General features: G+C 44.4%; 2 protein-coding genes across 6 annotated transcripts in view; one reads left to right on the plus strand and one right to left on the minus strand.

Annotated features, from left to right (window-relative positions):
• The first annotated feature begins 1,434 nt into the window (after window positions 1-1,434).
• Window positions 1,435-17,502, plus strand: LOC118095373 (uncharacterized). The gene is made up of 7 exons (XM_060282261.1): window positions 1,435-1,506; window positions 7,174-7,236; window positions 9,895-9,945; window positions 10,608-10,646; window positions 12,535-12,558; window positions 12,843-12,929; window positions 16,297-17,502. Exons 1-7 carry the CDS (start codon window positions 1,498-1,500, stop codon window positions 16,642-16,644), a joined length of 621 nt encoding a protein of 206 aa, XP_060138244.1. The 5' UTR covers window positions 1,435-1,497; the 3' UTR covers window positions 16,645-17,502.
• Window positions 17,503-19,471: 1,969 nt separating this feature from the next.
• Window positions 19,472-20,535, minus strand: part of USO1 (USO1 vesicle transport factor) — a 47,513-nt gene continuing 46,449 nt past the window's right edge. For all 5 annotated transcript variants that reach the window (XM_035136578.2, XM_035136580.2, XM_060282254.1 and 2 more), the window contains one exon: window positions 19,472-20,482. In XM_035136578.2, coding sequence (XP_034992469.1) covers window positions 20,396-20,482 — 87 coding nt within the window. In that variant the 3' untranslated portion in view covers window positions 19,472-20,395. The remainder of the gene's footprint in view (window positions 20,483-20,535) is intronic.

Raw genomic sequence — 20,535 nt, forward strand, 5'->3', positions numbered from 1 at the left:
CGAGTATGGCCCAATGTAAACTTGGCCCGATGTCAAGACAAGCTCAAAGAGGGTGGTGGTGAGAAGTTAAGTGGAGTTATCAAAACCACTCACAGGACACAAAGATTTTACTACGTCAAAAAAAAAAGTTTTTCAAATTTAATCATGGGGTAGCGGTAGGGGCACACCTCTTTTTAAAATTCAATCCAATGATTTAAATATGAAATCCACCCATGTCTAGAAAATTGTCCACCATGCCTGGGCATAGAAAGAAGAAGGTAATTTTAGACAATTAAAACTTTTGCAATGACAGAAAAGCACACCCAGGAAGAAGTATAATTATCAAATACTTTGCAAATAAATAATCACAGGCTAAGACACGTCACACACACACACACACACACACACACACTATCAGCATTCTCCAAGTGCTGATCCACAGGCAAGAGGAAGGTCTCAAGGCTCGGCAGGCTTGGGGACAACTTGAAGGTTTGCAGAAGTACAAAAAATATTTTGGGTAAAAGAACCAAATGGGCAGCCCCTGCAACAGCCCAACAAGAAGTGGACTGAGCGTAGGCAAAGAGCATGGAATGTTGATTGATTGATTGATAGGGGGGATGGAAAACAGGGAGAGAATGTGGAAATAAAGCATTCCTGATAGGCTTGGGGCATAAGCAGAAGTGATCTATGCATAGCAGCTGGCTTTGTCATCCTGGTGCTCCCCAGAGCTTTGGGGCAGCAACTGCACTGCAGCATTTTGTTGCAGGTGAGTTTTTGTCACTCTCTCTCTCTCCAACAGTGGACTCAGTGCTGACAGGACTGGAGCCAAAATGGGGCGCTGAGCAAAAAAGTAGAGAGAGGGTGGTATCCAGATGCACTCAGACAAGCAATATACCTATTTTTAAAACCAAAGGAGGCATAAAGGCAAAGCAGGAATAAAAACAAGAAGACCGGAGCAATGAGGTAGCCCACAGGAGTCATAGACAATAAGTGCTAGTTGGAAAATAATAAGGGCTCCTAAAACGTTAGAATATCCTGGAGGACAGAACGAGAGGAAGACTGGAACACTGAATAGGAGCACTCAGATTAGTATCCACCTTTTTATGCAACAAACCATGGAGTCTAAATATGACCAGGTGAGTCTGCATTAGGACAGCAGCCTGGGATTTCATGTTTTGAGTCATTGCCGGTTTCCCTACCACTCAGAAGGGCTTCAGTTTGATCCTGATCTGCAGACATAAGAAAGTGCACCTCTAACAAACAGAGAGATAATTATACACTTCCTTACATGAGGGATACTGTGGTTAGAGTTAGGGTAGTTGTTTGGCTATTTTTAAGCGCTTAAACGTGCCCTTCGCATTGGCTGGGTCCCGTTCCCCCCCACACCCCTTGCCCCGCCCAACAGCAATAGCTGCAACAACAATATAATTCAAGAGTCTTGGCGAAAACATGTTGTGGAGCTGTTTGAGGACAGTTTTTGGGAAGAGAACTCTGCCTTGCTGAGGGTCTGTGGAAGAGATGCACTCGGTAAGCACAGATTCGGTTATTGTACTAAATGTTGTTTGCACACTAGAAAGGAAGCCTTGTGTTCGTAGCAGCTCTGTGACACTCTTTTCTCTCTCCAGTACTGCTGCATCTTACAGAACTGAAAGCTAAGTTTCTAACATGTCAGTCAGTGCAGACCATAATGAGCTAAATGGACGGATGATCTGATTTTGCTTCTATATTTCTGTCTACACACACCTGTACCTTGTACATGTGATACTGAGCCGCTTCCTGGCAAAGATGTGAAACTGGAGTAGCTCGGTTGGTAGAGCATGAGACTCTTAATCTCAGGTTTGTGGGTTTGAGCCCCACGTTGGACAAAATATTCCTGCATTGAAGGGGGTTGGACTACATGACCCTCAGGTTCCCTTGCAGCTCTGTGGTTCTATGTGTGTATGTCGATAGTGTTATATCAATTGTTTGCACGAATTTTGTTGGGTGTGTGTTGTTGTTGTTGTTGTTTTTTGTATCTTTATTTTAGATTTTGCTGTGATTTGTGTGGAAATTGTTCAGTTTGGTTGTGTATTTTTAAAAATTTCATTTATTATATATGAGTACTTTTATTATGCAGTAGTTATGTATTTTCAATGTTGAGCATGGTTTGAGCTTTGGAAAGGCGACATACAAGTAAAATTATGCATGGATGCATGGATGTATGTTAATGTATTCCCCTGGATATACACTGGGTTTTTATTTACTTATCACTAACATTAATATTACGGGACGTGGGTAGTGCTGTGGTCTAAACCACTGAGTCTCTCGGGCTTGCCGATTAGGAGATCAGCGGTTCAAATTCCCGTTACAGGGTGAGCTCCCGTTGCTTGGTCCCAGCTCCTGCAAACCTAGCAGTTCGAAAGCACGTCAAAGTGCAAGTAGATAAATAGGTACCACTCCGGCGGGAAGGTAAACGCTGTTTCCATGCTCTGCTCTGGTTTCAGTGTTCCGTTGTGCCAGAAGTGGCTTAGTCATGCTGGCCACATGACCCGGAAAAACTGTGTCTGCGGACAAACGCCGGCTCCCTCGGCCTGTAAAGTGAGATGAGCGCCACAACCCCAGAGTCGTCTGCGACTGGACTTAATTGTCAGGGGTCCTTTACCTTTACCGTTACCTTTTATTGACCATATCAAAATGCTTGGTCCTAGGATAGTAATGCCAACAGGTGACCCAAAAGCTGGTTTTGGTCTCCGAAGCCATTTTATGCGGCCTCCGGTAACGAACCTATCATATTTTAAACAAGATGTGACAAAGCATTTGTCTAAAGTTGCAGTGGTAAAATGGGTTGGGTTGGGGAATCAAAGTTGCAATACAGAGAGTCACTCTCCTACATTCCATTGCCTCCTGTAGATAGATAGATAGTTTATTACGGCCATAGGCCCATATTCAATACCAATATACATTGTACAACAAAGCAAATATGACAAAATAAAATTAATAAAATTAAAATACATATCTAAAATCATAAATTTCTAAATTCCATTAAAATAAGAGCAATACAGCACTTAAAATATCAGATTATCACTATAAATCAGTATTATATAAGCGAGATCAATAATCATAAAGTAATCCATTTTTCCTCTTATAAGCTAAGACTGTAATCAGAAACCTGGCAACAAAAAGGGACCTACTCGGATCAGAATCTTGCAGTAAATGTGTTAACTGTGTTTCCAAGGAGTCACCCGAGGTTTCCGATAATAAAGGGAACAAAAATCTGGTCCGAGAAACTGAATGCAGTGGGCAGCAAAATAGTATATGTTGTAAGGATTCAATAGATCTATTATCACATACACACACAGCTGAAATCTGACCTTTGGAAAGTCTATTGTTCATAACATTGGAAGGAAAGGCATTAAATCTTGCCTTAATAAAGGCGTATCTGTGGACCGCTACAGACAAGGAAGTCAAATAAGATGGAATCTGCTGGGAAGGCAGTATGCCAAGATTTAGTGGTGAGCAAGTGCCACTACCCAGAATGGTGTTTTGTTGGAGGTCAATCTCCTCAAGTTTTTGAATGAGGGTTCTTTTAGCCGTGGCTAGGTCAAGTTTTAATAGTTCTGATGGGGACAATCCATAGGTCACTACTTTAGAATGGATCTCTCTTGCCCATGGGCTGGGAAAATCATCCCTCCAAAGACATTGAATCAGGTACAGATTCGGGAGCCTATGCCATAAGGACAACCAATAGCAAAGGCTGCGCCTCCAAAGAGTATTTTCTAAAGATGTAGTTTTTAATTCTATTTTTTTTAAAATATTTTTATTAATTTTCCAATTAAAACCAATTATATCACATTCAATATTTCAAATTATACACATATATATATCAATCAAACCGAATGTTATGCCAAATCATCTAAAGAATTTTTTATTTGGGTTCCCATGCTTCAAGAAATTGGGAATTCCTCGCAACTGTCCACTGCCGTCTTTTTTCTAAAGTTCAAATCGTCCTCCAAGTTCATAATAATCCAGATCTTCCCCTTACAGTCACATAGATGTTTTCCACTTTCATCCGATTGTTTCCCAGCCGCTGAGATAAATATCAAACAACGTTTCACAGATGTTCTTTCTCCTGTGTGAGTTAATCAGTCCAGCCTCCCCATAAATCTTCTTAATGGAGCTCCTTGTTGCGTCGAAGCAGCCCGAAGCAGCGCCATCTCAAAAAGCTCAAATCACTTTCGCTTTCTCTCATAGCCATGAAGATTCACGATCATTATAGAATTTACAGCTTTTTCAGGCAGGAGACCCAAACATCAAACCATAAACTCTTGGTAAATTAATGGATCTCCTTGCCCTATAGCTGAACTTAGCTTCAGGTCGCTGCTCCAATTTAAAGTGCGTCACAACTCATAAATCCTCCGAGCGCGTCCAGAACTCCTTCCGCCCGACTAGGGGGAGGCTTTTCTCATCGGCAACTCCACATCTTTAAAAAAATATGCTCAGTAACAACAGATTATAAAGTTCAACTCACACAGTCTTTTGCTTCTCTTTCACTCCAAACAAGCCAGGACATCGCGTCCGGGAAGGTACGAGGCAACAATATGAAGGAAAAAAAAATAAAAACTCGCTTCCCTTATCGCTCCGTCCCCATCAATCCTTCTTCCAGATGCAGTACAATCTTTGACTCCTCTCCTTTCAGCAGCATAAATTTCTCAGCAGTAAACAGCGCTTCTTCCCCTCCTTCTGAAGTATGTCCATAGATTTAAGCCTAATTATCTTCTTTAACCATGGAAATCCCCGCCATGCAGATTAGCGTCCGGGAGTCCTGGCCCTCGTAAGTGCTCAGCCCAAGCTCCCCCCACTCCAAAAACAGTCGGAGTGGGTCTGGGGGCATCGCGGGCCAGCGGCTCCTCTCCGTAACCCCCGGAGAGGGTAGGGGGTTGCCATTTACTCCCCTAGCAACCGCCAAATTCCTTACGAAGGTCAGAGAGATGGAAAACAGGTCCGCCATTCCTGCAGGCGGAAACCGGAACCCCTGTAGTTTTTAATTCTAAGCGAATAGCCGCATTGCTAATGCACTGAGGGAGTTTTAACAGCCGTCTTAGGAATTGGTTTTGAATTACCTCCAATGGCATCAAATTTACTGCGGTCCCCCATAAAGGGACAGCATATGCCAGTGTCGCAATCACTTTGGCTTTAAATACCTTCAGGGCGGATGGCACATGAAGAGCCCCATCGGAAAAGAAAAAGCGCAAAAGTGCAAAAGAAAGGGCTTTAGCCTTATTTGAAATATATGCAATATGCGCCTTCCAACCCAGATTGTATTGGAGAAAAACTCCCAAATATTGAAATTTATAAACCTGTTCAATAGGTTTTCCATCTAATTGCCACTTATAGGATTTTCGACTTTTTGAGAAGATTAGTACTTTTGATTTAGATTGATTTATAGTAAGGGAATTGGTTTTACAGTATGAAACAAATATTTTAAGTGCTCTCCTGAGGCCAATTCTTGAAAATGACAAAATTACTGCATCATCAGCATAGAGTAGTAATGGGCATCGATAGTTTGCAAGACGGGGGGCATGAATGGTTGTCTCAGATTCAGCCAATGGTATCCTCATGTCACTAACATTGCCTCCTGTAACATTCACAAAATAACAGGGGATTTAAAAATTAAGTACTTATATTTAGTGGTTATCCTGGGGTCCCCGGTACTGAGAGGTCTTGACTGCTACTAACATGACACCAACTTTATTTTTTGTGCAGCCCGACTCTAATAAAGGGGGTTTCTTTTGTACACTTTCATCTGCCAGAATGCTGCTTGGTGAACAGAATGGTCCCCAAGAGGTTAAAGGGTTTGAGATTTGGGCCCTGCCCCATATTCTGCTCCATCTAAAAACATGTTTGGAAATGTCTCTTAGTAAGGTGGTCCACAAAGGGAAGAGATGTTGAGCAACTTGGTCAGGTGCATTGTATGTTAGACATATGGAAATTGCACAAATTAGTTCCATCCTGGAAGGCCAAAGGCAGCAACACTTCTGAATACCAGTTTCTAGGAACCCAGAGAGGGGAAAGTTTCCCCCTAGTTCTCAGGTCCTATTTGCTGGTTTCCCCACAGGCATTTGCTCTTCTTTTGTGGCTAACGCAGGCAAAACAGTCTGATTATGATTGTATAGCAGACATTATTGTTTACCCAATGTCAGCCCACAGCAAAGTTAAGTAATCTATCAATATCTTGCTTTTCTACCCATAAAGCATTAACACACACACACCTATTTAAACCACTTTGCCTGACTGTTTCGACTGTCTGACAAGCAATCACATTTACAAGCACTGGCAAATATTAAATAGATGTTTTTGGTAGGTTTAAAACCCCAAGTGCCAAGTTCCTTCTAGGAACAGGAACAGTAAACAGCTATTATTGCCAGGCTACATCACTTCTTCCTTTAAAAATAAATAAATCAGTTTTCGTTCAAGATTTCCTTGTGTTACAAAATACAGTCATACCTCGTTTTAAGTACGCTTCGGTTTGAGTACTTTCAGTTTAAGTACTCCGCGGACCCGTCTGGAACGGATTAATCCACTTTCCATTACTTTCAGTGGGAAAGTTCGTTTCAGGTTAAGTACGCTTCCGTTTAAGTACTCCACGGACTGTCTGGAACGGATTAATCCACTTTCCATTACTTTCAATGGGAAAGTGCGCTTCAGGTTAAGTACGCTTCCGTTTAAGTACTCCACGGACTGTCTGGAACGGATTAATCCACTTTCCATTACTTTCAATGGGAAAGTTCGCTTCAGGTTAAGTACGCTTCCGTTTAAGTACTCCACGGACTGTCTGGAACGGATTAATCCACTTTCCATTACTTTCAATGGGAAAATTTGCTTCAGGTTAAGTACGCTTCAGGTTAAGTACAGACTTCCAGAACCAATTGTGTACTTAAACCGAGGTACCACTGTAAACAAATAGGCTACATCAGTTCTGGCTGCAAGTGTGTCTGTTGTGGAGGGGCAAACAGCAGAATGCTCTCCCAGGTAGAAAGTGTGCCACCCAGATATACTCCCCTCCTACAAATATTTCACTTGGTGATATTGAACAGGGGGCAAAAGGAAGAGCTCAAGTCTCCCCTTAACCGCAGACCCAGAATCTTGAGCCCAATGAACAGGCTTCTTCGGTAGCAACTGAAATGGCAAAATACTGCTTTGCTCTTTCGTTTGCAGCCCCTTGCAATGATGAAACACGCAGACCTGCATTTTCTCCTTGGAATTATCCTTTCTCCTGCGGTGAGTATTCCCCAGGTCTTCAGTCCCCAGCATCTCTAGTTAGGGCTTGGAGAAACTTCAGTCAGAACCCTGGAGAGCTGCTGCCAGTCAATACTTGAGCAATGTGGCAGCTTCCTCTGCGATTCCTATATGTCCTAATGATCAAGCCAAGGGAATCGAGTGGCATTGTGGTCTAAACTATGGGTAGGCAAACTAAGGCCCGGGGGCCAGATGTGGCCCAAGCGCCTTCTAAATCCGGACCACAGACGGTCCAGGAATCAGCGTGTTTTTACATGAGTAGAATGTGTCCTTTTATTTAAAATGCATCTCTGGGTTATTTGTGGGGCATAGGAATTCGTTCATTTTTTTCCTTCAGAATATAGTCCGCCCCCCGCCCCCCAAGGTCTGAGGGACCGTGGCCCGGCCCCCTGCTGAAAAAGTTTGCTGATCCCTGGTAAACCACTGAGCCTCTTATGCTTGCCAATTGGAAGGTTGGTGGTTCGAATCCCCGCGACGGAGTGAGCTGCCGTTGCTCTGTCCCAGCTCCTGCCCACCTAGCAGTTCGAAAGCACACCAGTGCAAGTAGATAAATAGGTATCGCTGGGGCGGGAAGGTAAACGGCGTTTCCGTGCACTCTGGCTTCCATTGTGCCAGAAGCGGTTTAGCTATGCTGGCCACATGACCTGGAAAGCTGTCTGTGGACAAACAGTGGCCCCTCAGCCTGAAAGTGCCACAACCCCAGAGTCGTCTGCGACTGGACTTAACCGTCCAGGGGTCCTTTACCTTTACCTTTTTATGATCAAGCATTGGAGGAAGGGCTGGGGATGCTTCAGTTCAACGCCTGTACATAGCTGCCAAGTCTCCCGTATTCCCAGGGAAATCCCCGTTTTTCCAGCTGTTCCTAGCTGAAAAAAACAGGTTTTTTTTTGTTTTTCCCCGGTTTATTCTGGTGCGACGGCCATTTTGGAACTGGGCGGAGCATGCTCAGAAGCGACTTTTGATGCAGCTCTGCCCAGTTCCAAAATGGCTGCAGTGTGACTTCTGGTGCGGCAGCCATTTTGGAACTGGGCAAAGCAGCATCAAAAGTCACTTCTGAGCATGCTCCACCCAGTTCCAAAATGGCGGCAGCGCTACTTCCGGCCTGCTATTTCCGGCCCGGTCCCTTATTTCTCCGACAACAACTTGGCAGGTATGCGCCTGTAGCATGCTTGCTTGCAAGTAGGACTCTGAGATGGGTGATTAGACATTATGCCAGTGGTGCTCAAACTGTTTTTCTCCGAGCCACACTTTCAGAATAAAAATTTACTCACGCCACCAAGTTTTTTTATTATCGACCTGTCAATAAACATCACTGATTATTTTATTGTCCTGTTGACAACAGGACATCATCTTCCTGAGGGCAGCAGACTAACTTGGGGGGTACAGGGCAAGCCGCAAGGTATATGTGCCCACCTCCCCCAGCATTTCCTGCGTGTGGGATCTGCTTCACACTGCCTAATGCAGGGGTCCCCAGACTTACCGCGCGGCGGGCCGGTGCCCGCCGCGCCGACCGCGCAGTGGGCCGGAGGGCAGGGGAGTGCGTGCGCAGCGGGCCGGAGGGCGGGGGAGTGCGCGCCCGTGCGCATGCGCACACGCACACGGGCGGGAAAAAATCGCCGAAAATCGCTTGTGCACATGCGTATGGGCCTCCCCCGATCCGGAAGTGCACCAGAAATGACCTCTTCCGGGTCGGGAGAGGCCCATACGCATGCGCACAAAGGATTTTCGGCAAATTTTTTGCCGATTTTTTAGATCGTCGCTGCGCCGCGCGCCGTGAGAGCGGGCGGCGGCAGCGGGTGGCGGGGGTCGTCGCGGGCCGGATTGGAAGGCCGATTGGGCCGCATCCGGCCCGGGGGCCGTAGTTTGGGGACCCCTGGCCTAATGGTAGGGCCGGTGTTGGTAGGAAATCGTTAAAAGTCCTTAACAGGAACAGCAGTCTACGCTTTATGTAACACAGGCAAAGTATTAATAAGATGATAATGTATACAGTTGTACTTTAGATCTCAAACGCCTTGGCTCCCAAATTGGCTCCCGAATGATCGGAACCCGGAAGTGTTCCAGTTTTCGAACGATTTTCGGAAGCCGAACACGTGACGGGCCTTCCACTGCTTCCGAGTTTCCTGCAGCCAATCAGAAGCTGCGTTTGGGTTTCCGAACATTTTGGAAGTCGAACGGACTTCTGGAACAGATTCTGTTTGACTTCCAAGGTACGACTGTATCTGCAAGAAAGGGGTCTTCCTTTGGAATTGAAAATTAGCTACAGGTTTTTTGTTTCTGCTTATTGAACTTCCATCAAAAAGGGTAAATCCAGATTAAATGGATTGAACGACGCATCAAACAGCCTTAATCTCCTTACATTTAATTGGTTTTTTAAAAATGGCTCAGCTGTCTCTTTCCAGGTGCATCAGATATTCCAAAATCCCTTGGGCATGTTGGATGCCCCCAATCAGGGCTTTTTTTCAGCTGGAACTCTATTTCGGCCCCTCTCAGGTGGGCGCCATTGCCATTCTAAGAGAACGAGGGAGGTTTTTAGGGTGAGTTCAGGCACCTCCTTTTCTAGAAAAATAGCACTGTCCCTAATGATCACCACATATTGCAATAAATTTGTGATTATATATTGTGTTTCTATTTCTTGGGCAGATTGTGGCAACCTATCCCGTTTCAGACCACGGGGCTCACTATTCAAAACTGGTAAGTGCAAAGTTCAGCAGCAGCTGTTGTTGTGTTAAAATTAACATGCACTTTAATTAAAATTAAAATTTTAATTAAAATTAATCGATGAAGCAATTAAATACATTAAAATTCAATTTTAATGTATTTAATTTTAATATGCACTAAACGAAACACGGAGGTCAACATCAAAAGAGATGTTGTGAAACATGTTTCAAGTATAATTGCACTTCATCAAGGGAAACAGTGCCTCCTATATCCTAATTATGCACAAGTTAAACTGCATAGCAAAAATTTAGCCTTTCTTTGATCCATTCAAGCTTTTTCCACCTCCCATGCTGGCCAGACCATTGTCATTCAGGAGGACTGCCGGCCTTCAGCAATAAAGCAGCGAAATGATGTATAGTCCATTAACTCCAGAGCTTAAAACTATGCAAAACATTGCTTCCCTTCTGAAGGCAGCCACTAGCTGCTTCAAAGGGACTTTAAAACACCATTGTGACCTGCTGTGTAAGGAAATAGGAATTAAAACTCGTGCCTCTCTGAAAGTAAGTCCAGAAATAGAGTGTGTGTGTTGCAAAAAACAACAACAACTGCAAATAATCACACAGGCATTATTTTTACATGTGCACCTAGAGTCTAGACATATAGAAATAACCTTCCCTTCCCTTGTCCTTCAATAGGTCTCAAGAATCAACAGCTACAAACCTTTCCCGCAGCAGGTATAATGAATCTCTTACACCAATCGCTGCTAGTTTGGAATGAAATCAAATTGGAATTTTGCAATCTATTCCAAGATACTGTTCAGATCATACATACAGAACTGTTTTGCCGATAAGTCTGCCCGCCTCTTCCTCAAGTTACGGTTTTCTGCTTGTGTTTTATCTGTTTTGGCTATATCTTTTACCCCCCTCACCCTGAGATAGGTGTGTGTGGAAACGATGCATAAATACATAAAATAATAAATTACACACAAAATACAATGGGGCAGTGGTTAAATAAAGCAGCATTTCGGTCTATTTAGGAAGCGGTAGGTACAAATACCCCCTTGTGGTGCAGAAACCGAAAACTGAGGCAGTATTAAAGGTAAAGGACCCCTGACAGTTAAGTCCAGTGGTGCTCATCTCGCTTTACTGGCCGAGGGACCCAGCGTACAGTTTCTGGGTCATGTGGCCAGCATGACTAAGCCGTTTCTGTCAAACCAGAGCAGCGTACTGAAGCCCCGTTTACCTTCCCGCCGGAGTGGTACCTATTTATCTACTTGCACTTTGACGTGCTTTCGAACTGCTAGGAGCTGGAACCGACCAACGGAAGCTCACCCCGTTGCGGGGATTTGAACCACCGACCTTCTGACCGGCAAGCCCAAGAGGCTCAGTGGTTTAGACCACAGTGCCACCCACAATAGGTCTCCCCAATTGCCTGTGTTCACCTGACAATGATGGACCTTGAGGTGCCAATGGACTTCTGGAAATGTGGGATTTATTTATTCAGGGCAGAGGAGGTCTTCCCCAGCAGGGAGCTACCAGTTCCGCCTGCAGAAAGTTAAGGTGGGCAGAAGCACTGTTGGCTGGAGGACAAATGGGGCATCCTGGAGGAGGAGGGGGAGCGCTGAGCTGGCTTGGGACCCACTGGATCCCATGCCAACTGCACTTCCATGACTTGAAGCAGTGGGATAATAATAATAATAATAATAATAATAATAATAATAATAATAATAATAATAATAATAATATATTATTATTATTTATACCCCGCCCATCTGGCCGGGTTCCCCCAGCCACTCTGGGCGGCTCCCAACAAAACATTAAAATACAGACATCAAACATTAAAAGCTTCCCTAAACAGGGCTGCCTTGAGATGCCTTCTAAAGGTCTGGTAATTGTTGTTCTCTTTGACCTCTGGTGGGAGGGCATTCCACAGGGTGGGTGCCACTACCGAGAAGGCCCTCTGCCTGGTTCCCTGTAACTTGGCTTCTCGTAGTGAGGGAACTGCCAGAAGGCCCTCGGCACTGGACCTCAGTGTCCGGGCAGAACGATGGGGTGGAGACGCTCCTTCAGGTATACTGGACCGAGGCCGTTTAGGGCTTTAAAGGTCAGCACCAACACTTTGAATTGTGCTCGGAAACGTACTGGGAGCCAATGTTATGTGGTCTCGGCGGCCGCTCCCAGTCACCAGCCTAGCTGCCGCATTCTGGGTTAGTTGTAGTTTCCGGGTCACCTTCAAAGGTAGCCCCACATAGAGCACATTGCAGTAGTCCAAGCAGGAGATAACTAGAGCATGCACCACTCTGGCCAGACAGTCCGCGGGCAGGTAGGGTCTCAGCCTGCGTACCAGATGGAGCTGATAAACAGACCAGTTGCTACACCAGCTCCAAGTTGGCACAGCCCAGAGCAGTCTTTTGCCTGCTTCTCCACCTTCCTCCCTGGGAGGAACCAGACTTGACAGTGGTTTTGCCGCCCCATCGCCCCCCTACGGTTCTCCTGACCAGGGCTTGGATTGCGCAGTTGTTTTTCATTTTCTCACCCTGCCCATTTCACCCGCGTATTAGCAGGACAGAAAAGGGAAAGAAGGTTGACCACTCCTTATTTTTGTTCTTCCGCTTTCCCACAGGTGATCCTGCCGCAACAGCTTTGCGTAAGTGTTTGCTAATCTCCAAACTCCCCTTCAGAAAAGCTGCCCGGCCCTTTCCTAAAGAAATAAAAGTCTGCTATCTTACATATTGAAGCCAATGTTCATTAAAGATATATACCGTTCACCTGCTCGGGGCAGCCATCTGAGAGCACTGATGTTTCTTTCCAAAACTCAACGGAAAATGAGGACTAGTACCTTGTTTTGCAGATTTTAGACATCATGCCAGATCCATCTCGAGAAGGCGGCATGAATCCTGACTTTTCTGTTCCTCTGTCTCTCCCCTACAGAGTGGAGCTCGCCTGCCTTTTGCAGACAGCAGTGACAGTAGCGGTAGCCTAGGCTACTGGGCAAGTCGCTGCACGTTCCAGAGACTGGTAATTTACCCATAAACTTGTTTTTGTCTCGCCCAGGGATGGGCAACCTGAGGGCTTAATGCGGCGCGTTGCTCTTTGGCCTGCTTTAAAAAGGGGTCACGCATCAAGCAGGATCTGTCCCTCTCTTGCTAGCCTCCTGGATGAGGAGGAAGGCGAAATTAGAAAGAGAGAAGGGTGTGTGTGTGAGAAAGTGAGAAAATAATGTCCGTGCCACCAGAACAGGCCCCTGCGGAGGCAGCACTCAACTAAGTTTTACTCAAAGTAGACCCACTGAAGCGAATGAACATCACTAAGCAAGCTCTGCAGATTTCAGTGGGTCTTCTGTGAGTAAAACTTTGCTGAATGCTCCCTGTGTGTTTCACAGCAACAGCCATCCCTTCCTCGCTGTTTTAATATTTGCTCAGCTGCCCTCACGTCTGGCTGGGGAAAATGAAGCAAGTTGAGATTTGGGTCCAACTTCCTGTTTTTAAATCACTTCTCATAACTACATACACCTGTAAGATTCCTAAACAGGTGACTTTTTTTAAAAAAAATGCAAGGCTCCTGATTTATTATTTCACCCGCACTGAAAATTACCAATAAGACAAAACAATCAACGGGGCTCAGAACTGTGTTGTGATTTATAATGTGATGCGCAGGATATAAAATTGTGATGGCATCCCTAATAATGAAGCACTGAGGGCAGGTGTTGGGGCCCCCACAGCTACCTGGAAACAAGGCAAGCCTGGGAAGATTTTCAACCTGAAAAACAAAAAAGTAGCCATTGCTGCCCTGTGAAGGGAATTTGAACACACAATGGCTGGATAAACACCATCCATTAAAGCTATTGACTCCCCTGCCAATAATCTGGGAACTGTAGTTTGTCAAGGGTTCTGTGAGGGGCAAACTAAATTTTCCAGGTTTTTTTTTGGGGGGGGGAGTCATGTGTTCCAAATTCAAATGTTACACAGGGCTAGGCGTATTTGAGCAAATCCGAAGTAAGACTTTTAACCTCTTCCCAGAGGGAAGCATGCAAGCCTTGGGAGCAAGCCCTGCTGAGAGGGCCATAATAATAATAATAATAATAATAATAATAATAATAATTATTATTATTATTATTATTATTTATACCCCGCCCTCCCCGGGCAAAACCAGGCTCAGAGCGGCTAACATCAAATGTATTAACATATTAACATAAAATCGGGCAATCAATTAAAATACATCCTAAAATCAGATCAGAATAAAATCCAATCAGATGGCAACCCGCAGATTAGGGTTGGGGACCTTAAATGCTCACCAGGCCTAGCTGTTTGTACTGAACTTATATGGGCCTGTGAGAAAAATTGGGAGGCCACTTTCATGCAAGTTCTTATGAACGGGGAGGGGGAGTCAGGCTGAACCACGACCAAAGGCCTGGCAGAACACCTCTGTCTTTCAGGCCCTGCGGAAAGATGTCAAATCCCGCAGGGCCCTGGTCTCTTGCAACAGAGCGTTCCACCAGGCCGGGGCCACGATCAAAAAGGCCCTGGCCCTGGTCGAGACCAGTCTAATCTCCTTGAGGCTTGGGACCTCCAAGATGTTATTATTTGCGGGCCGTGAGATCCTCTGTGGGGCATACCAGGAGAGGCGGTCCCGTAGGTACGAGGTACTTAGTATTTCAGACAGGGCAGATAAGCGTGGTGAAAAGCGCAAGTTGTGAGGGCTGTTTTCCTGCATCTGTAATGCCTACAGCCGCTCAGTGTTGCACTGCATCCAGCAATTGCTGGCGGCATTTCCCGAACCACAAGCCACACAGTGTGATTTGGAACAGTATTGAAGGCAGTGCTGGAAAGAGAAGTTACTGCATTTTCACAGCTCTTAAAATTGTAGCGTATTCTCAGTAACACAGTGCCACCTTGTGGGAACAGGTAGGTAGCCGTGTTAGTCTGGCATAGTCAAAACAAAATAAAAAATGACAAACTTAGTTGGTCTCTAAGGTGCTATTGGAAAGAAATTTTTTTTTTATTTTGTTTCGACCTTGTGGGAAGTTTAGGTTGATTACAACGCACTAAAAACGTGCTGAAAAATTCTTGAGGTAATAATACTCAGTGACGAATTCTTTCAAACCGCAGTGATGCTTTGGAGCAGATCCTTATCCTTTGCTCCTAGCTGCAAGAGTGGCCTGGATCCGTACATCTGAGAAGTGTTATATACTCGGGGTATGTAAGCTGGGATAGGTAGATTCTATCTGTATTCCAGAATACCTCAGCAGAACAGGCAGAGAGCATTTTCGTCCCAACAGCCCCAAACCCCAGTGTATGAGAAGGGTAGACAAAGGGCTGCAGGATTAAAGGAAACTTAATAATCAGGGAGGTTGTTAAATGTCTTACTTATGCAAGAGGCCATTTTACTTCTGGTGTGTTTACTGCCACGCAGAATTAAAGATATATAATAATAATAACAATAATAATATTTATACCCTGCCCATCTGGCTGGGTTTCCCCAGCCACTCTGGGCGGCTTCCAACCGAATATTAAAAACAGTACAGCATCAAACATTAAAAACGTCCCTAAATAGGGCCGCCTTCAGTTATCTTCTAAAAGTAAAATAGTTGCTTATTGCCTTGACATCTGCTGGGAGGGCGTTCCACAGGGCGGGTGCCACTACCGAGAAGGCCCTCTGTCTGGTTCCCTGTAACCTCACTTCTCGCAATGAGGGAACTGCCAGAAGGCCCTCGGTACTGGACCTCAGTGTCCGGGCTGAATGATGGGGGTGGAGACGCTCCTTCAGGTATACAGGACCGAGGCCGTGTAGGGCTTTAAAGGTCAGTACCAACACTTTGAATTGTGCTCGGAAACGTATTGGGAGCCAGTGTAGATCTCTATATTAAAGATGGCCTTTCTCTCCTTCAATGAGTGATTTTAAGTCATATATTACAATATTGGGCAATTCTATTTGTAAGGCAGATCAACATTACCACCCATTGCAAATGTAGGCTAAGGCTGAGAGATGAGTAGCTTGCCTAAGTCCATCTAAGTGAGTTCGTGGCAGAGGCAACCCTTGTGCTGGGGGACTTTTCAGTTTCACAGCTCCCATTTCCTTGGCTCGTTTGCTTTCAACAGGCATCTGTATTGAGGCTGCATCATGGAATCATAGAACTGTAGTTTAGAGGGACCCTGCGGATCATCTAGTCCAACCCCTTGCAATGCAGGAATATGTAACTGTCCCCTATGAGGCTTGAACCTGCAACCTTGGGTGTTATCAGCGCCGTGCTGTAGCCAACTGGTAATATGCAAACTCTTGATTTGATGAGCCAGTTGGTTTGAGCAAGTTGGCTTCTATTGGTTGGCAACTCTCACCACAAAAGGTTCAGTCCAGCATGTTCACAATTCTTGCATTTTCTTCACAGCCCAGCCAATGGCTCCACACAATGGCAAAAACCCCCAGAAGGCAAACAGACATGTTGGCAATGAAGGCCCCAAACGTTCCGGCATCCAGCACGATGAAGCCGGGTGTAAGAGTAGACCTCCTTGGAGCCACATCACCATTTACTTTTCTGAAGATCCACACTCCAAGCTACTTGCCGGCCCGGCCCAGTAGCATTCCTGCTGCATTCACTCACGCCAAGCCCTTGGGACCCGATTCAGAGACCCGAGGAAGTGACTACCCAGTGATTACGAGAGAGTCTCCTCTAGACAGCCTAGCTACAACACGCCCCACCTCTCATACCACCAAAGAACCCAGAGGGGATGCTTAACCAGAAATCCACGCATCCTGGTTCTATAAAACAGCCCATATATAACTGGGCTTCTGGTACTGAAGAGACAGCTAATACCCAGGAGCATTTCCGGTGTGATTTGCAGCCGATTCCAGAGAAAATGTAGGGGGAACGGAGCAAGCCCATTAAACAGGTTCAAATGACACTTCTGTAACTTATGCATGCGACTTGAGAAAATTTGCATTGTTTATTCCAATTCTCTCAGTAATAGAACTATGCAAGCCATGAAGCTCTGCCGCTAACCACTATTCCTTCTTACTCAGCCACCCATCAGGCTTCTGCAATTTCAACAGGCCTTGCTCACGGTTTGGAGCGCAAGATCACAGCTTAACCACTAGAAACCTATAGGGAGCTAGAGTTCTCGGGGAAAGGAATTCTGCCCTCGGTACTATGTTGTTTCATCGAAAAACATGGGATTCCTGACACAGGGAAGTGCAGAATGATGACGGCAGTAGCAGGGGAAATGTGTGACTCTTGCCTCCTGTCTGTCCTCCGTAAGATTTGACAGCAAGATTTCCCACCCATTCATAATTTCCATTTATTCCTATTTTTCTCTCTTAAGGACACCCCAATGGGGAACTATACATTTAATTTAGCCAAGGATGGGCCATCTAGTTGCTGTTACACGGCAACGTCCATCATCCCTGACAGCATGGCAGGAGCCGAAGGGAGTTTGAAAAGTGGCACAGTGCCCATCTGAAAAGCCACATATATCTCATCCCTGATTGCCCTTTGATTTCCTGTGCTGGTTAGTCCTCCCACGGTGAAAAATTGGTGATGTTTTGCAATTTCAGTCTTTCCTAAATAATAATAATAAAAAAGCAAAAGACACTTGAGTGCATTCTTATACTATTGCCACAATAAGCCTTTCAATGCTCTGTTCATTTTGGCATGATAACTAATCCACCTGTTGACCAGGGGAAATCGGGTAATTGGTGTTTCACTGGATAGGGCAAAGACCTCTAAAAAAAGTGTGCAGGCCTTTCAGCAGGAGCACTGTTTTGTGGCCTTGCCACTTTTGAGAATTTCTGCCCCAACTGTTGTTGGCATGTGCCTGTCTCAAGAGACAATGGAGTGCGCCAACAGGGGTGAAGTCAAATAGCTGCGTTAGGCAGCTGCCCAAGGCACAAGCCTGGGCAGCGCATCTGGAGGTCCTGGGCTGCCCAGAGGGTAAGACCACCCTCTAGGCATCGCTGATGTGGTCCAAAGGAAAACAGTGATATGTTTGGCACTAGCTTGGCTGCAGGAGTTGATGGAAGGAGGCGTACAAGGCGCCATCCAACCATCTTAAGGACTCCACTCCTGATTTGTGTAGGGTTTACTCCTTAGCCTTTTCTTCTCCTGAAGATATCCCACAGGCAGGGGAGGTTGAGGATCAGAGTTTTCCTTCTAGATGAGCTATCTTCCCAGGTTTGACCAGCCCCATCTGCCTCCTTTTAAATCTCACCCTGATGGTCAGGGTCAGATGTCCTAAACTCAACATAAAACAACCCCATGGCGGAAGCTACATAGTCAGCCTGGCGCCTGTGTTAAATAGAACTGCTTATTTTTTTTGGGGGGGGGGGGAATGCATGGGGTAGGTGTCTTAAGAAGTATGCCCTGCCACATGTTACAGATCTGGCGGAAAAGACAGTCACGGAATATATAAGAAGAACAAAAATTAGAACCCAGCCGTGACAAATCTCTGAAACGAGATGTAATTTAGTGAAAAATACTGAACTTAAACTAAACACCACTCAAAGAATATAATGGGTATAAACCTCTCAAAAGACTAGATGAGATAAGGACATAAATTTACAAAATAACCTCTGAACTAAAGACTTTAGTTCAGAGGTTATTTTGTAAATAAATTTCAAAATTACATCTCTAAATTACATCTCGTTTCAGGGATTTGTCACGGCTGGGTTCTAATTTTTGTTCTTGCATGTTACAGAACGGCAGATTACACCTTTGTAATTGGACAAATTGCACAGAGGCAAGGAAGATTCTTTGAGTGGTAATCTGAAATTAAATGATTATTTAGAAGACCGCTTTGGGACGTGTATAATTTGCATGCAATTATACACTTGCAAATTCTGTTCCTATGATATAGCTTTAAAACTTCTGCACAACCTCTTACTAGTAATGAATGCATTTTAACAAAGTATTCCAGTTAAAAAGAGGCCTCGGGGGAAATGTTAAAAAGGGCTGGGAAAGACAACTGCTTGTGGAGCAGAAGAGCTGCTACAACACAAGACTTGACAAAAGCTTCCTAGGAACTACCATAACTTGCCACTGTGAATTAGGGCTGCTGAACTTCAGTCCCTGAAGTTAACTGAGTTCTGTGGGCAACTAGTTCCTGCAGTTTGCAATATTGAAGTCTCAGCTTTGTGACACTCTGGATGCAACCCTTCCTGTTCCTTGCACATAGAAGCAGATATATTGGTTAAAAAAACCCCAAAAGCAACCCATGTTGGACAGCAGAAAGCCTTTTGCACATGGAATATCCATATTTCCAAAGAGGGATTACAATATCGAGGTAGCATTCCAATTTATTTTGCTGCAACTCAGCTTATGTTACCTGTATCTTGACAAACTGGTAAGTACAAAATAGAGTATCTAAAAATACATTTTTTTGTATAGCATTGGCCTAAATCCTACTTACTTTAGAGTTAAGAAGTAACTGTTCTGTAAGCTGAGTCAATAATTGGAATGAACAGAAACAGCTCTACAAATTTTGCAAACATCTTTACCAATTTGCCATGTTTCCCTGATAGGTGCTATGTTTGATAGCATTTTAACAAGTCAACCTTTTTCTTTTTCTAAAAAAAATTAAGACTATTCCAAATACAGCAGCATTCAAGAAACATGATTTAAAGCAGTCAGAAGTAAACCAAGTAAATGAATACTAAATAGTTATAGCATCTATTTTTATTACCAAAACAGCAAGTTGATGCAGCAACTGCACTTAATTTCTCTTTTTAAAAAAATCTTACCTATTGGGCGCAAAAGTCAATAAATTATAATTGATCAGTATGTGATTTTAATAATAGAACAAAAGGCTTGTTTTTAACGTGATAATCTGGTAGCATCTTAAAAACTTTTGCATGGGTTTTTGCTAAGAATAAAAAAAATCTGCTTTAATATGCTACCAAATGCTGCTATTTGTCTACGGAAATCCCTCCCAAGTTGATTCGGTTTCTCTTTTTCTTCTGAGGTACAGAACGCAGCCATTTCAGGTGCAAGGCACTCAATGCTGTACAGTTCCTCTCACTCAAAAACCCACGACAAGCAGCCAAAAGGTAAAAAACCCTTAACTTGCCAGTCCCCATACACTCCAGTAATAATTTGAGTTCTCTCCATGCTGAATACAGGAAGCAATGATTTCATTCAACAGATGTTAAACCATATACATACCACATTTAATCACACCGAAGATCCAAATTAGATAATGACAAACACATGGAACATATGCAAATGCCAACACGCTTGGTTAACCAAACTGTTACCGCCAATGCTTCTGGAAAGCATCTAAAACAGCTCCTAGTGTGTTAACAATTTGGTTCGGATGTGCGTGTAAAACTTAAAACGGGAGACTTCTGTTTCAGCTACAAAGCATTTTTCAACTTCACATCAGAAACTCAGGACTAGTGATCCTTCCGCTTCTTTAACCAGGTATTTTGCATCACAAGGCCATCAACATTTATTTTTATAATGCAGTACAGGATTCCCATATTTGACACAATAAAGCTTAATTATCTTCCTCGTCGTCTTCCTCATCCTCCCCTTCATCTTCCTCCCCTTGGTCGCCAGATTCCAGTTCATCGTCATCTTCAACCTTCAAAAGAAAAAAGAGGTTGCGGCATTTAGTTAACGGATTAAAAAGTCTTT

The sequence above is a fragment of the Zootoca vivipara genome, chromosome 13 (assembly GCF_963506605.1).
Source record: "Zootoca vivipara chromosome 13, rZooViv1.1, whole genome shotgun sequence".
NCBI lineage: Eukaryota > Metazoa > Chordata > Lepidosauria > Squamata > Lacertidae > Zootoca > Zootoca vivipara.

Bases quoted from the DNA above. Each gene is read 5' to 3' on its own strand.
- LOC118095373 (XM_060282261.1), top strand. The intron at 12,559-12,842 runs GTAAGTGTTTGC...TCTCCCCTACAG, and splicing joins TCCTGCCGCAACAGCTTTGC to AGTGGAGCTCGCCTGCCTTT. The intron at 12,930-16,296 runs GTAATTTACCCA...TTTTCTTCACAG, and splicing joins GCTGCACGTTCCAGAGACTG to CCCAGCCAATGGCTCCACAC.